The sequence below is a fragment of the Hemicordylus capensis genome, chromosome 1, assembly GCF_027244095.1.
Source record: "Hemicordylus capensis ecotype Gifberg chromosome 1, rHemCap1.1.pri, whole genome shotgun sequence".
Taxonomy (NCBI): Eukaryota; Metazoa; Chordata; class Lepidosauria; order Squamata; family Cordylidae; genus Hemicordylus; species Hemicordylus capensis.
This window is the reverse complement of record NC_069657.1, coordinates 114566882-114584323: the sequence shown is the minus strand read 5'-3', so window position 1 is coordinate 114584323 and position 17442 is coordinate 114566882. Positions and strand designations below refer to the sequence as shown.

Sequence of the window (17442 nt, the reverse complement as noted above, 5' to 3'; positions counted from 1 at the left end):
TCGTTTGGAATCAACTGTGTTAGCATTCCCATTTGTGCAGATAATTTGTGTTAGACAATGGGTAACCACAGTCAGTTCTAAAAGCGGAAGGGAGGGGAGATCTGTAGCCCTTAACTTACATGCATCATTTTAAAATTACTGGCTTTTGAAGCTGTTGCCCTCATTATTTTAAGAGTCAATAGCTGAATTTCTCAGTGACCGCTTTTACAAAGCAATCTGTGTTACTGAACACACAAACATAATTCTTACAGAGATGTTAGGTCTTGACCCAATTCTGAAATGGAGAAGTGAATGGGTGCTAGACCAAGTTTGCCTCTCTCTTTTGGTATTAATCTAAGTTCAAAGTTGTGTCAACGGATGTGAATGCAGTTAATACATTCAGAAGAAAGTTATACTCAGAACTTGTTTCATTGCAGTCCAAGGACAAACTGGCAATGATATTCAGATATTTGTCCTTCACTCACCTGAAGTCTACAAGTTGTATATACTTTGAAAGTATTTATGACACAAAATGGACCTCCTTAAATTGTTTCCATATGGAAGTTACTTTAAGTTGTTCATGTGCAGCAGCTTGCTACATGGACTGATGGCACCAATTATGCTTCTCCACACAATAACAAACCACACACAACAACATTTTGTTGCAGGGCAGAGGAACAGCATGGTGGCAACAGATGAAAGTTTTGACTCACAAGTGGCTACCATACAAGCAATTTCAGGGGGTCTCTGGATAGTGGTTCATGTAAACCTGCGCTTCAGTTGCAAACTACAGTAATCAAAAAGCAATACCTTTCAGTTCTATCAGTTATTTTGTATAGGAACAGAAATCTCAGTACTTTCAGTTACCCTGAACCTGAACTGAAGTGGTAATTGGTTCAAAATAAGTGTTTCAATGAGCATATACTCTGCTTTTTAGTTGTATATGTTTTACTTTCCTGCTGGATATATGTTAAAAGTGTGTGTGTGTGTGTGTGTGTGTGTGTGTGTGTGTGTGTGTGTGTATCCCCCTTCCCCCCCTGTGTTTAAGTGTCTGAACCAGAAAGTTAAAAAAATACTGATGAACCTGAACCAGAATTGAAGACAATTTTAATGTTTTGACTCCCTTATTTTAAACTATTCTGTATGATGTCTTTCCTATGAAGTAATAATTAGTGCACCTATCACATGCACTATAAAACAGTAAAGCCAATTAAAAATTAAAAAGCAACAGTTCTACAGACAAGCCATAACAGTTTAAGTAAGAGCAGCTGAAAAACAACATCTACCCAAAACAGCAGACGTTGGCAGCTTTAACAGCCATGATCTATTTTCATATTGTCAAGAAAGGTGTTTAGTGACCAACAATAATCAATGACAGAACACTGTATCCATTTAAATTCTAGATATCTGAAGGTTGCTAAACACAGATTTTAGTCTTCCTTTTAAACAACTTGGTGCTTTCAAAGAAAACATTTTAACTAGCCATCTCTCTATTGTCCTTGTGGCTAAAATAATTTCAAATTATAAATGTTACATCTATTTTAAAAAATAATTTTTCAAATATAAAAAGCAGTATTCTGTCATGGGTTTAAAAAGCTAGTAGTCAACCAAACAAACTTAAGACAAGCACCTTCAGATAAACTGTATTTATGCACATTTACAAGTTTCAGTTCCGAGAGAAATAAATATTAAGGCCACCAGTATAACATTTGTTTATATTACAGCCTTTCCTTCAGACATAAAATTACACACACAGCGCTCTTTGTCAGACATTTAAACTGATCAGGCTACACAAAAGGATAGTTCATCTCCTTTACTGTATTCCCATCCCTGCTAACTGCTGTTCAGATAATCAGATTAACAATGGTTACGCACCTGCTTTTTGTGTACAGCAGGGAAGACACACACAAACATGGGGAAAATACTGAGACCAAAGTACAAAGGAAATCTGTTCCTTTCCAGGCGGCAGGTCTGGAAGCCAGCTCAGCATCCTTTGGCATTACTTGCTAAGTTCAGCATATTTGCTATTTCCATCCTCCTCTCAGTACTCCATTGCACCATTAGCCAGCCTCAGTTTCTAGCATCCTCTTTCCCTTTCCCCTCAAGGGTAGCAATCCTGTTACAGCTATTCAGTCCATTAAATACCCAGAGACGCAAGCCCCCTAGATATTAATTCAATTCATTTTCTCACAGCCACTGACTCAGCCGTGCATAGTGCAGTGCTGACGTCTGACCTCACAGCCTCCTGTAAGCTGAATTCATGCTTACCATTTCCTCGTCCTTAAGCAGCCATTGGCTAACAGAGTTGACAGACAGATTACTGAGCGCATAAGAGAAGAGCAGCTTGGTATATTGCCAAGTGCCATCTGTGAAGCTATTTCTAGTCCTGCCAGCTTGTTAGGTTTCAATAAACTATCACACATCTTTCATGACTGATTTTATGGCCATTCAAGGCAGTACAAACTATCCAAGGACTTCTGCACTGTTATGGTTTGCCTGGACAGGAATTCACATCGAAACAACTTTAATAAAAGCCACTTAATCATTATCTATTTAAAACAGAGTGGAGAAAACAATACTTGAGAAGAAACTGCATGTGCAAACAAGCAGAGCTACTGCAAGTGCTCTGAACAGAACATTTCTTTTTCAGTTCCAATGTTTTTCAGTTACACCACCACAAATCAGGATCTAGGTCACTGATTTCTGAAGGGACAAGACAGAATTTCATGAACACAACATAGCTAAAATGTGTTTAATTATTTCTAGACTTGCTCCAGAACATAAGCTGCTGTGCATGAAAGGCTATGCCTTCACAAGAAGAGACATTCAGCTCCAAGTAAATAACCCGATACATTTTATTAACTGTTATCTGTTGTTTGTTACATGAGAACAAGAGTGTGTAAAGTATCAAAGCTTCCACAAATATTCCCCATCTAATGAGTATAAGATTCATTCAGTTTAGCTCCATTTCCACTTGGCCATATTTATTCTCTCTCTCATTATACAGATCTATTACTGGCTCTCAATGTATACATACACACAAAGCAGGTCAACAGCCATGAATGGCAGGTGGTGGCAGAGGGGCTTTTGCAATCAAACCCTAGGATGTTTTGATTTACTTATTTTTTGGCAATGAGTTTTCCCACAATGTTTTAAAAATTAACCACATAACTAGTGTTTCACAAGGTATTTACAAGACATCCTGAAACCGCAATTTTTACATTAAAACCAATTAGCTTTTTTACGTCTTGTTCAAATAAACCTATTTTAAAAACCTTTTTCTGAATTGCATGATTTATAATAATAGATTTTAAATCTTGTCGACCAAATAAACTTTTCAATAGATAGACTTAATGTCCTTGTCTGGTGCCTTTCAGACTCTTCAATACTGCTCCATGCAAGTCTAGATCTTCCTGTGATTAGGATATTGAAAATCTGCTGCAAGCTGGTACACTCCTTCCACCTATTCAGTTTCCCCTCCCATCCCCAATTATCATCAGCCATAGTGCAGCGTCCCATGAACAGGTGGTAATCATGGCTACCTTGTAAGTCAGGATTTAGGCCACAATTAATGTTAACTATGATTAGCACTAGGTGCAGATGTAATGCTGTACAATGAATGGTTAATGCTAACCAGTGAAGGGAGGCTAGAATCCACACATGTGAAAGAAGAAGGAGTTAATGAAGAAAGCACACAAGTCTGATCTCCTAAACACTGAGATCACAAGTGCTACATTGGGTCACTGAATTGTTTTTCCAAAGAATTGCAAACTGAGGGAAGATCAGGGAGGCAAACCTCAAAGATGTGCCAAGGAAAAGTATATTAAGTTGTCCAATGCATTTCAATAAAATCTTAATCGGAGACGATTACAAGACCTTCTGTGGCAAAATGTGCATTATCAAAGTATTTAATTTAACACATCTTTCCTCTCTTCACTTTTTAAGACTTATTTTTGTTTTCTTTTAATGTAAATTGAAGGTCCATTGAGATGGGATATAAAACAATTTTTAAATAACTATCTTGTCTAAACCCTCCCAAAGCCATGTCTTATACATATTTATCAAATATTTCTTTCTCTTTCACAACAAAGTCTGCCTGAAGACTAATTCAGAAGGTAACCTACTGAATGTTTTGAACTTAGTTTAGCACATGCTGTTTTTGTATCTGAATGCTATAGTATAATTAACTAGTTCTATACATAGTCGTGTTTGGTAAACGTCCTTAGTGTTTTCTGAAAAGCTTATTAACATGGATTTTTAAAAAAAATCTAGGTGTCAATTTTCTTCCAACTCAGGTCAAGCAATTTTTACAGTGTCTAATGCAGTGTGTAGCCACCTAACGGTGCAGTGGGGAAGTAACCTGCATAGGGAGCAAGAGGTTGCTGGTTTCAACCCCCACGAAAACGCCTGTAACAGGCAGCAGCATTAGGAAGATGCTGAGGCATCATCTCATACTGCACAGGAGATGGCAATGGTAAACCCCTCCTGTATTCTACCAAACAGGGGCATAACAAGGCTGGAGTGGGCCCAGAGACAAAATTTTAAAGTGGGCCCCTTGCTGATACAACACACACACACACACACACACACACACACACACACACACACACACTTCACATGTGACTTGCCTCTGGGGGGCCCCTTGAGGCGTGGGGCGCCCCAGGCAGCCACCTCCCCTTGCCTAAGAGTAATTACACCCCTGCTACCAAAGCAAACCATATGGCTCTGTGGTCATCAGGAGCTAACACTGACTCAACGGCACAACTTTACCTTTTAATGCAGTGTGTGTGTGTGTGTCTGTGTGTGGGTTTTTTTGGTAAACTTATCCACCCGTGTATGCGTGTGTAAGTAAACCTAGCCACCTGATCTTACATATCCCCATTACGTAAACACCTGCTTAAATCAAATTTTACATTATTTCTGGAAAATACACAATCTAAGATCCAAGTAGATTTTCCAGAAACAGCCAACTCCCAAACTGGAGAGCATCCTCCAAAAACAAGTTTATGTAATTTATTCTATCTGATGCACAGCAAGCACTCTTTAAAGGTCATTTCCAAATGACCATAGCATTCTAGATAGGATGTAAATAAAGTGACTTCTTAGGTGATTGAACCAAAGCTGTTTCAAGACTTAAACTAAAAGTATACTACTAGTACTAAAGTAGCAAGGTTACAGTGCTCAGATGAGCAGGACACCATATATTCTATTCCCAGACTCAACTCTGAATTGATACCTGATGAGACAGTAACATTCTATAATCTATACCTCTTTTTCCCATCTCTACAGTAAGTATGGTAATTCTGAGAGGACAGTTCTGAAAGCCAATTAAGGTATAGAATTTTTGATCCAAGGCACTGTATGCAAAGGCACTCAAAGCAGTCATTTGCCAAATACGGTTCTGCATTGCTTAGCATTACTTACAAATACAATATATGCTATAAAGCATTTATTTCTGCTATCAAGTGCCTTCAGGTATGCATATATAAACTTAAGAGTAAAATTATGGCAAAATAGATTTCTGTGATTAAACAAGTTTGTCAGACAGCCAAAGCAAAAGCTATTCAAATACTCATTTGATCATAACTCACGATGCCTTATGTGTTCAAGTGTATACCTAGTGAAGAATCTGTTCAATTTACAATTATTTTATCAATCCATGTAGAAATCTAATTATATAAAACATCATTAAAGCACCATCAATTGAATTCTCCAGTTATTAGGGATAGCAGATGTGAATTGATATTAACAAGCCCAATGAAAGTATTAAAAGCAAAACATTATCTTAGAATGTTTATCTTCTGTTACTTCAAGATAATATCAGCTGTTTTTAGGATAGAGCCACAATATAATTGCTTTCAGAATCTGGTTGAAGTTTTGAGATGCTGTACGTACCACCTACCTTGAATGCTTACAAAGTTTACGGGGTCTACTATGCAATTTTCGATCACAGTTCTCTGGATCACTGGAGTTACTGTCATAAGGATGAGGCCGTCCTGCCATTCCACTCCAAGCTTCCTCACACTACTGCTCTGAAAAGCAGACAGCCAGTACTCATAATCTACATTAAAAGAGTAGTGTTGACCTTTAAGCATGCCATGCAGAACAAAACAAATGCAAAATTAGAGATGTTCTTTGCGGGGTGGGGGGAATGGGGAGGTGAAAGGCTTTCCTTTACCTTTAAACCAACCCTGCTGCCAGTAGCGGAGGTGGCCACTGTGGCAGCAGAGACTTGGGGGGGGGGGGCTTTTCCAACCACCCTGTTGGCCTCCCAAACGACAGTCCGGGATGGCAGAGGCCCTTAGAGAGGCCTCTGGACGTGCACAGAGGCTATTTGCATCATCACCCAAATTGCCCCACCAGCTGCCACCCAGTTTGGGCCTCTGTGCAAGCGCAGACTCCTGAATTGAGCTGAAGCCAGCCCGGACTGTCATTTGGGAGGCCAACAGGGTGGTTGGAAAAGCCCCCCCACCCCCCACCTCCCAAGTCTCCGCTGCCGCAGCGGTCTCCCAATGACAGAGCTCCACCGCCAGCAGGGCTTCGTTTAATGGAGCCTTTTTAAGGTTGGGGAAACCAAGGGGTGGTTCAGTTTGAACTCGAATCTGGCTCAAATCCTGTCCAGATTTGAGCCAGCCAGGATAACCAGTTCCGTGCACATTTATTGTTAAATTTGTGTACCGCCTTGCATTAAAACAATCCCAAGGCGGTTCCCATCCCTCATCAGCAATCCAGTTGCACAGACAGACTTTATACTTCAATCCAGCGATGGCAAAGACATATTTTCACTACTGGACATCAGTTTTAATTAGTGTTTACCACTCACAGGCACCTCTAGTTACTACTACCATGAAAAAACCTATTCAGCGTTAACTATTAGCTGCATGCTAGCAACAGCTTAGGAAAGAAAATCCAAACGTTTCAAGGCTAGACTGGAGTTAAATGAGATCATACCTTTGCAAAACTTCCCACTTCAGGCTTGTGCTACTCAGCTACAATTTTCCAAATTTCCCTTTGAGAAGCTGACCACTCCATCTCTCCAAAACCCCACATGTACTGCTTTGAAACTCTAAGTTCAAGTAGTTTGTCATGCAATCAAGGAATTGGGTGATGAGGGTTCTACTATTTGAGGCAGGTCTAGAGAACAAATTGCATGGTTCTTTGGATTCTACCTTAAAAATTGCATTTTTATAGTCCTGTTTCAGTGTGTAAAGCACTTCACATAAACAAGCCTTCATTAAGAAAGAGAGAGAGAGAGACGCATGTCTAAAAAAAGCAGTTATCAACATTGTTTATGTATTCGTGGTACAGTTGATTTATCTTGCCTAGGTATAGTTCCCAACACGGTACACACATTTCAAAACACTAAGCAGCATCCAGAATAAGACTTGCACGAGAGGAACACTTCATGCACAGGGGAAGGGGAAATTTTCACCAATCCCTCCTCCTCTCTGCAACCTCCTGCACTGCACATTCTTAAGCTTAGTTACAGTAGAAAATGGGGACTATGGCACTGTACCAAACGCTTCAGGTGAAGCCAAAACCATTGTACAGCCAAAGGTGAAATGTCAATGGGACTCACTTGTGAAGTAAACCTAATTATGACCGAGCTGCAAGGCGGCTAAATATGCAGACACCAAGACAACTTCTTAGAGGATGTTATTTTGGAACAAAAAGTACAATTAAAAATAGCAAAAGAAACTCCTTTCTACAAAACACTGAAACAACACTAACTGTTCACATCAAAGATAGATTTTTTTGTTTGGCCATGGTCAGTAACCTGCAAGCTGAATCGTTGCACTGCATTATTGTATTTCTTAACTTGCATATTAAGGTTAATTTGATCAATCAAAGTACCACACAAGAGCACAAAACACCATAAGCTTGCTTCAGTCAGTATCCAACATCCAGGCTAACATTCCCCCAGCAAAATGTCTCTTCCACAACTGGAAGGAGTGTTGTGCTAGCACAAGGATCCCTTCTGCTAGTGTAATGCCTTTTTCATTTGCAGAGGAAATTTCTGCTAACAGTAGTCTGGATGTCAGCAAGTGTTTCCTGTTCCGAAAGTGGCTTATGAGCACTGTACACATGAGACCATGTTGTACAAAGATGACAAGAACAGTACAAAGAAGCCAAAAAGAAAGAAAGAACAGAAAAGGCTAAACAGTATGGAGATAGCATGCTTACTAATGTAACAAATTGTAACTACATTCTGGTTATTCTTGCGGCATTTTACAGCTAAGATCTATGGTTTTTGGAATGGTTTATACAAGTCCACACTGCAGGAGGGTCCCTATCTTCATAAATTCAGAACACACCTTAGACAGGGTAAGCAACGTGTAGCTTCCAGAACTTGAACTACAACTCCCAGCCCCTAGCCACAACTTATTACAGTTGGGGATGATAGGAGCTGTAGTTCAGCAACATCTGGAGGGCTGCAGTTTGGGGAAGCCTGATCTAGAGAGTCACATGTTACCTATATCTATTACATATATTTAATCTGTCAGTGTGATCTACGCAAAATGACTTTGCCTGATCAACAACAGGCCTCACCTACTAGATTTAAATCAGTGAGATAGGTGAAGTACCTAAAGACTGACCGTTAAAGATATGATCATGTGAAAGGGACAAAGTCTGAACTTCTGGGCAGAAGGTTGTGCATAGCTCTGGCAAAGGCTACACCATAGTTAATCAATGGCATTCATGCTATCAGCATGATCTCATTGTATAACTTTGCCTTATTTGAGCTCTGATTGTTTTTTTAAAAAACATTTACCAGTAGTAGTAAATGACACACCTATTAGAAAGCTTAACCCTCTCTCACATATGAATGAAGATGATATGCCACTTCTTGTGTGTGTGTCACAGCATTTCAAGCGAATCTGTCATTTCCTTAGTCTTCTGAAAGAGCTTGTTTACTCCTGCTGTCTCAACTTTGGCCCAGTTTAGGAGCACCACCAGGGACCATCAGCTTGCAACACTACATGAACAGCAGCCCAGGGCCCAATTTAAACATAAAGCCAGTTGTGTTCAACTGAATGGGTGAGAGATTTTACTCCTCCTGGCATAACATTTCAAATTAGCTTTCCTCTCTTTCAAGTCTACTCAACTCCTCATAATCTAATCCCCCCCCCCAGAAACTCTCTTTGCCAGTATTACGGAAAAACCTTTCACTGCCCAACATAAAAATCTCCACTCTGTTCTTCTCAACCCTTCTGCTGTCACCAATACTGCTGACAATCCTCCTGCTTTGTTCCCTCATGCCTCATGTTCCTCTAACAGCAGCCTGCCTTTTTTGTTAATCAATTCTATAAAGCACCATTTACATGGATGGCACTATAAAAATAGTTAGACCATAACAAAGAGACTGATTAGTAGTTATTAGGCCATTTTTCTAGATTATTAATTCTCCTAAACGGGCCATGCATGGGGATGTGGCAGAGATTAGGCGACTGGCTGACAGAGGAGAGTGTTCCGGAGCAGCAGGGAGTTTTGCAGGGTGGCTGGAAAGCAGTTTGACAGTTGGCTCGGGGGCGGGCGGGGGGTGGCCGAGAGCGCAGCGGGGGGCGGCACAGGCTCAGTGCACTACTGCACAGATGCTCTGTGCAAGGTTAGCTAGTTTGGCATTAAAGCACACACAAGTTCTGGTTGTCATAGAACTTTTCAAATTGATTAAAACACACACACACACACACACACACACAGAAAGGGGGGGGGGAACCCACTTTCCCTGTCCCTGAAAGTGTATCTTCACGTCCCGCCATCACCCTTCCCATGCACTGAATTTTGCTTTCACACGAGGTAATGGATTCCTTGTGACACATTTTTACATAGGCAGAACAGCAGTTGCACTGATGTTTACAATTTGGGGCTGAGAAATTTCATCACCTCCTCCTTACCACTGTGGGTACCAGAATCCCTGGAAAACCCATTCCCAAGGATCAGGATCCACTTGGCAACAGCACAAGATGCAGTACGGGTGGTGGGGACAGCGGGTTCAAAGAAAACAGAGTGATGGAAAGGAACTTTGCACTTGCAGAACACTAGCCTGGATGCCACTCACATGTATTAATTTAAGAAACTTGGACTGTAGGACTAGTATAAACTAATTGGGTGTTGCAGGTGATAGGGTGATATCTCAGTTTTCATGAAGAAAGGGCCCGGCTCAATCCATGTCATCTCAAGATAAAGCTGTGAATTCCTGTCTGAAGCCTTGAGAGTGGTTTGTCAGTCAGAGTAGATAATACTGTGTTAGGTGGACCAGTGGTCTGACTCAGTATAAGGCAGCTTCCTATGTATTCTTTTTTTTTTTTTTTGGCGCACCAATGGGTAGGGAATTCACCTCAAAGTTGGGCTAATGGGGTTGGGGAGAAGATGGGTGGCTCACTATTTCTGCCATCTGAAAGCAATATAGAAGAGAAAGTTACTCTAGAAAACTTCCATCTCTGTGTTGAAGTTTTAAAAAGTTAATTTTCTATTCATGTTTGTTTTCTATCAACCCACATAAAAAACAGTATCTCACAGTAGAAAGAATTATCCGATACATTATAAATACATTTGAACATTCCCTTAAAATTATACATATATAAAAATTAAAAAATTAAAAGTACATTTGGACTTTCCAAAGTAGAACTGTTTATCAGAAAATTTCTGACTGAATTTAAGCCTCTCACTACTTTAAAGCCCAAATACTGTTCTATGTTCCTGTGCTGAAAATGATATAAAGCATTTTCTCCCAAAACAAGGCATAGGGAATCACAGATAATGGTTTAAACATTATAGTTCAGTGGCTAAAAATATCTTGGGGAAAACAATGAGAGCCTTTAAAGAAAAATAATGAAGTCATGGGTTTTGAGGAAGTAGAGCAAATGGAGAACACAAAGGCTTGTTGTGTAAAATACCAGGATAAGGTTTTATTTTTTAGATTGAAATTTGACTCTCATAGTACAGAGGATGCATAGGCCCCTCACTAAATAAACGCTGTTTTCAGAAGAAAAGATCTAAAGAAGCATTTGCCTCTTTAAAACAGCAATACAAACTGGAACTTTGTATATTGACCAGATGTGCGATTCTGTAGATTACTCCAAACAGTGATCTGTTGATGTGTATCCTTGGAATAGTCCAACCTAAATATAATACTAACTCTTAAGTCAAAAAGAGGTCTATAGGTACACCAATACCGGACAGTGAGAGGTAGTGGAAGGGACACATACAATTTCTGTGTGCCTTGTAATAATTATAAAAACAAAATGATTGACAAAATAACTCGTTAGCGACTGGACAAGCATCTACTGGAAAAAAATAGTTCTATTTTTGTAAGGACATTTAAAGAGAAGATATTTCAAAAGTATCGTATAGAAAATATTCAGCGACACAAACTGAGCGACAAGAGGTACTCAAATGATTCAAGAAATACTTGATAAACAAGATACAATGACAAAGTTAACAATGCAAGAACTACTAGACCTCACTGTATTCTTCTTTAATAGGTTGTTCAACCTTGAGCAGAATAGGTTACAAGAACTATTCACAAAACAAACATCCCAGCTCACCTTCCCAAGTAAGCATCCAAATGATTTAAACCTAAACTATCATATTGATTCTCTCAAGACACCAAACATCAGCATAAACTACTGTTGGTGCAGCAGAGTTCTAGACACCCCCCCCCCCACAACAATGACGCAAACAAGTGTCCTTATCCATCAACAAGCAGGGAAGAGAAAATGCACAAGCAATATCTCCCATAAAGGAAATGTTTCAGCTTAAAGTTTTGAAACAGAGCAATCTTTTGACTAAACCCCATATATTGTACTGTTCCCGTTTGTCAATCATCTCCATCTCATCAGCTCCAAGAGTACTTGTGTAAGCAGTACTCCCAGCGACATGGTTTTACGGGGGGGGGGATTTACACAAGCCTCCCCCCCCGCTCCGAAAATTGCAGAATGTCGAATGCAAGGGGTGAGGGTGCTACTCGTAACAAGGCATTTAGACAAGAGAAGCCACATACAAACAGCTCTCCAATGGTACTGCGTGCGGAGAGAATAGGAAGCAGGCCCGCATCTATGCTGGGGCCAAATACGGACCGCCCCAATCAAAGATTTCCCAGCTCCATTACAGCAGTCCCGGCCGGAGCCTGGGCGGTGGCTGTACCAACTTACTGTCAGCGTCGCGATTGCCGTTGTCGTCGTCCCCACCGAAGAAGGGGGCGGGGGGAGCGCCTGCTGCCTGACGGAGGAAACCGAGGGGAGAAGTGGAAGACGCGACGAGCGAGGCAATCCCGCCCTCCCACCTCCTTTGCTTGTCATTGGCTGAGGGGTATGTAGTGCAGAGGCGGACTGACTACTCAGCGGATGAAAATGCCTGGAGAAGAGCCTATCAGCCAGCCTCGATCGGCACACCCCTCAGCCAATGACAAGCAGAGAAGGAGGGATTGGAGAGATGGGGTGGGGCTAAGAAGGGAGACAAGGGACTGTTTCGTGCACGAGGAGGGATATTTGCGCGGAGATCTGGTGACGGGGCACGTGGTTCTGAGTGCTCTAGCGGAGAGAAACAGCACACACAGATTTTAAAACAATTTTGCATCGTTTCCTTCAAGGGGCCGGCTTGCTTAATGGATTTTTAAATAGTAGTTCATTCTGCATTTGTGCTTGCATTTACTTTGAGGGAGACACCTTACTGCGCCGATTTCTTGGGAGTAGCACAGCCATTCTGTTGTGTGTGTTTGTTTGCGCGCATTTACTTAAAAGGGCCAGTGGGAGTCAGGAGGCGGTGCCCTGGGGCAGATCAGAGTGTGGGTAGGGCTTCCTTAACCGGGACTGTCCCTATCTTTTGTAGGGCCACCCAGGGTGAGAATAGTTTGCAGGAGTCCCTATGATTAAAACAACAACATTTACTGATTTAAGTTTATGCCAGCAAATATTGTTTAATATCTAAAAATGAAGATTTCTATCTCCCTTTTTCTCTTGTAGTCAATACCCACACAGCTGAGAGCCAGAGTGCTATAATGGTCCAGATGTTAGGAGACCTGGGTCAAATCCTTTCCTATTCAGCCATAAACCTCACTGGGTGACCTTAGGACAGATACTCTCTCTCCTCCTAACCTCTATGATTCTAATCTGCCTCGCAGGATTGTTTAGAATATATCTGGAGATTAAAAGCCGGGTGGTGGAACCATGCCCTCTGCCCTAAGTGACTTGAAGGAAAGGCAGGATATAAGAAAATGCACCTCTATGTGTGCACATAACACATGCATATTTATGTTGACTTTTAGCCACATGAAATGCTATGTATGCCAAAACAGAAGGAAATGCTACCTACTTGCAAACAGTTTGGGCAAGAATATATGTGCAAAAGTTGGAAGAACTGGAAACTCAAATCAGAATTCCCATCCCACCCCATGAGGAGGCAGCTGATCACAAGACATTTGGCTCAGGTAGTACAGTGTTTGGGGAGGGGTCTTTAAACACCTACCCAGCACTGGTGCAGGGAAAGCTGAGCAAGGGCAGAGAATTCCAGGAGCATCCAGAAAAGCAGGGAGTGACACGGGGAGGATAAGAACAAGCATAGGGCAGCCAGGATGGTGCACAGGGATGTTTGGGGGCTGTAGCTGAGTGTCCCACAAGAGCAGAGGACCCTTCCCCTGGGTGGAACTACAACCTGCCCCCCATCCCTACATTTCTTCTGTGCCACTCTGCACTTATTTTCAGACTGCCCTCCATCACTCCCAGCCCACTCATGGACACTCCAGGGATTCTCCACAGGGATTCTTTCATCAGTGCTGGGTTGGCATTTAAAGACCCCTCACCTCACCTCCTAATAATGCACTACCTGGGACAATTGCTCCACAATCAGCTGCCTTCTAAGGGGGTGAGGGGGTGGTGGTGAGAATTCAGATGTGGGCTTCCAATTCTTCCAACTTGTATATCTCTCCAACAATATGATTTAGAACCAGACAGCAGAATGACATACATGGAGTTACCCCAGTTTCTTAAGATTGAAGGATAAGGAAGGAAGTATTTCAAGCACAGGAGAGAAAGGCAACTTAATTTGGGGCTGTTTTACTGCACTGTAAGCTTATGAAAAAATATGGCAATGATTTATGCTAACTGTTTTTATAAGCACTGAGCAAAACAAAATAGCCACTAACTCCTATGAGGAGAGCCATACTGGAGTAGATCACCATTTACTCATACCTTTTGCTGCCTTGGGGACTTTTAAACAAAAGAGTAGTATATGTATTTTGAACTAGTAGGTGAGGCATGTAGCTGACCAAGCAAAGTCATTTTATGTAGATTACACTGATAAATACATGTGATAGAATTTTATTAAAGCGCTTGCAAAAGGAAAGTAAAAGAAACAGTTTGACATTTGTAAGATTTCAACTTGAAACATTATTCATTTAATTGAATAATTACCATATATGGTAAATCTGAATCATAGCAAATTTGAATCTGAGAAAGATCTTCTGCTTCTCTCGGACAAGATGATGTTTTTGAATTACTGATCTGATTGAGTGTTTAAAATATGTAGAGAACACTCAAAATCTGCTGATTATATTCAGAATTTATTCACACACACAAAAATATTTAAACCTGTTCCCCAGTATATTCCAATGTAACAAGTAGCACATTCAGCTAATTTTAGTGGCAGGATTGTCCATGCAAAATTTGGTGTCCATATATCCATAGGGAAGCATGATATTCAGAATTTCTAATTAGAATTTTTTAAAAAAATTTAACCATTCAGAAAGCAAGTAGCCAATTGGCATTCAGTCAATTTCAGTGGCAGGATTGTGTATGCAAATTTTGGTCATCAGTAAGTATGACTTTATTTTGCACACATTCTTCAAAATATATAATAGATAATAAAACAAAGTAGAGATCTAATCAGACTGTAGCAAACAATGTAGGATTCTCTATTATTCTTCCCCCACACACCCCGCCAACTCCACACACACACACACACACACACACACACACACACAAATGAGCAAAAAGTCATTTCTTAAATGTTTTGTTATGAATACCATTCTGAGATTTGTTATTGTTGAGAAGCAGTATATTTTTTCACATAGCCAAGGCACAAGAACAAAAAGACCACAGATCAGATTAACGTCAGCAAACTACTTATCTAGCACCCACTGCCACAAAAAGACGTCAAACCAAATTGGGGGTGGGGGCAATTCTGCTAGAAGAGCATTAACCCCCATTCTCTCCCACTCCCCATGCATACAAGCCACAGGGGAAAGTGTTTTAAAAGTTAAAACAAATCAGTACACAAACAGGTTTTGAAGTTGCGAGGGAGAAAAGCATCTCTTTCTGAGGGGGAAAAACCCCCCCACACACAGCAGTTCAAGCAGGGAAGGAAGGAGATCACACACACTCTTTGGTGAGAACAGCCTCTGCAATTGAATTCAATTGCTGAGCAGGAGGAACATATGACTAGAGGAGGAGAGCCAATTGGCCTGGCCACAGCTGTTGCTTGAGAGGCATAAGATAGCAGAAAGGAACAGGGCATGAAGTCTTCATTAACTCTTTCTGCTACTGGATAGAAAATGCTTCAGTATTTCCTTGAACCTTAGCTTTAAATGGGCCCACAGCTCAAAAACTGGGCCAGATCCCTTTGCTCAGAATGCTCACTTAAAGATACACAGGTGCCTTTCCTGGGAGGCCCCACATAGCAGGAGGGGCTTAGGAAGGTGTGGGGTTAAGGGCACTGACCCTTCATATATACAGCACTGCTTTGAGCAGCATACCTTCATTCTCTATTTTGTGCTTGAGTTTACTTTGAGGAGGCCAAATTACATGGCTTTGGGTGGCACACACTCATTCTGCATTTCTGCTTGAATTTAGTTAGAAAGAAGTTCTTTCTAACTAAATTCAAGCAGAAATGCAGAATGAGTGCATTATGAAGGCCTCCGAAACATTTCAGCTCCGGGGGCTGTTTCAGTGCTTTGGCACCAGCAGGGGTAGTCCTTTAAGGGGGTGTGTGCACTCACCCCTCCCACCACATATCCCCTGCCGGCACTCCATTACTTTTAAGCCCTTTGGGACAGCAACATTCCTCCCTACCACCCCGTTTATATCCTTGGCCGGAAAAAAGCAAGCACACACCCATTTGCCATGTGGGCATGCGACGGGCGCACGCACGCTTGCTTCTTCCGGCCACTTCTGGCCGAGGACATAAACAGGGCAGCAGGGAGGAACACTGCCACCCCGAGGGGCTTAAAAGTAACGGAGCACCGGCAGGGGATATGCGGCAGGAGCGGTGAGTGCACCCTCCCCCGCCCTTAAAGGACTACCCCCGCCGGTGCCAAAGAAACTTGGTGCACATCCCTAGAAAGAACCAACTTACTGGGCATAAAGCTTTGAGTGACACACATTCATTCTGCATTTGTCCACACATGCATAAAGGAGCCCATTTACTGGACACAGATCTTTGAGTGGCGCACACACATTCCACATTTGGTACTTGCATTCCTTCAAAGGGGCCATTTTATTGGGCACAGATTTCAAGTGGCACACATTTGTTCTGTATTTCTGCTTAAGTTTATCTGAAGGGGCCAACATACTGAGCACAGTTATTTGAGAAGCACATACATTCTGCATTTCTGCTTGCAATTACTTCCTTTGTAATGAAGGAAGTAATAAAGCTTGGTTCTCAGCAAGAACATTCCTGCTCTGCTGCACAGTTGAAATCTGGTTCTGGGACAGAATGGTCATTGCAAGGATGACAAAATTTGTGGAGAAATGATTCCAAAATACCCCAGAGGATCCAGATGGCACACATCCCTCTCAACCATGTTTCCCAGGTATCCAAAAGTCAAAATTGGAGACAGGGAGCAGTGCTTCAGGAGCAGTTGACATAATGGATGCCCCTGGTTGGAATACTCCAGTTCCAGTGACAGGGTTTTCTGCTACCCTTACAGAATACATAGAGGGAGGATGAAAGCATGGAACAACCTTTCTCTGATACTGGCTTTAACAACTGGAAGTCAAAGAGAGAAGGATTTCCCATCCATTGCTTATCTAGAGCCCACATTATGGGAGTGACTGCATAGAAAAAACAGAAGCAGAAGTCAGAAAGGAAGAAATTCACACCCTTTTAGTTTCAGAGCAGGCTCAGAAAAGCAGGTATCATATCCCCAAAGTAGTAGAATGCATGAAGTTCCTAGCAATACATGAACTGCTTCTATGTAGCTGTGCTGGTCATGGTTCCAACTCAAACTGCCCAGAGATGGAAGCTTATGGTGGTATACAAATTTGAAAAAGAAATAAATCTGACATAAACTGATGGTGGTGATGAAGGGTTGTTTATTGCTCTTTTCCTTTACACAACTGAACATGACCCACAACTGAAAGCTATAGTTGAAGGTATCCCTGCCAGTGCAATGTATACATCCCCCATAACATCTAGTCAATGACTGTAATAAAGGATTTACTTATTTACATCCCTCATAATACAAAA

At 41.4% G+C, this 17442-nt stretch overlaps 1 protein-coding gene across 11 annotated transcripts in view; it reads right to left on the bottom strand.

Moving 5' to 3' along the window:
- The window catches only part of BTBD10 (BTB domain containing 10), a 45241-nt gene that overhangs the window by 20740 nt on the left and 7059 nt on the right, over nt 1-17442 (bottom strand). For 3 of the 11 annotated variants that reach the window (XM_053271764.1, XM_053271725.1, XM_053271754.1), the window contains exon 2: nt 5882-6011. The exons of 3 other annotated variants lie outside the window; for them this stretch is intronic. In XM_053271764.1, coding sequence (XP_053127739.1) covers nt 5882-5982 — 101 coding nt within the window. In that variant the 5' untranslated portion in view covers nt 5983-6011. Of the gene's footprint in view, nt 1-1854; nt 2139-5881; nt 6041-12134; nt 12286-17442 lie in introns of those variants that run through there. 5 more of the 11 variants (XM_053271745.1, XM_053271734.1, XM_053271770.1 and 2 more) reach the window with 5 other exon arrangements.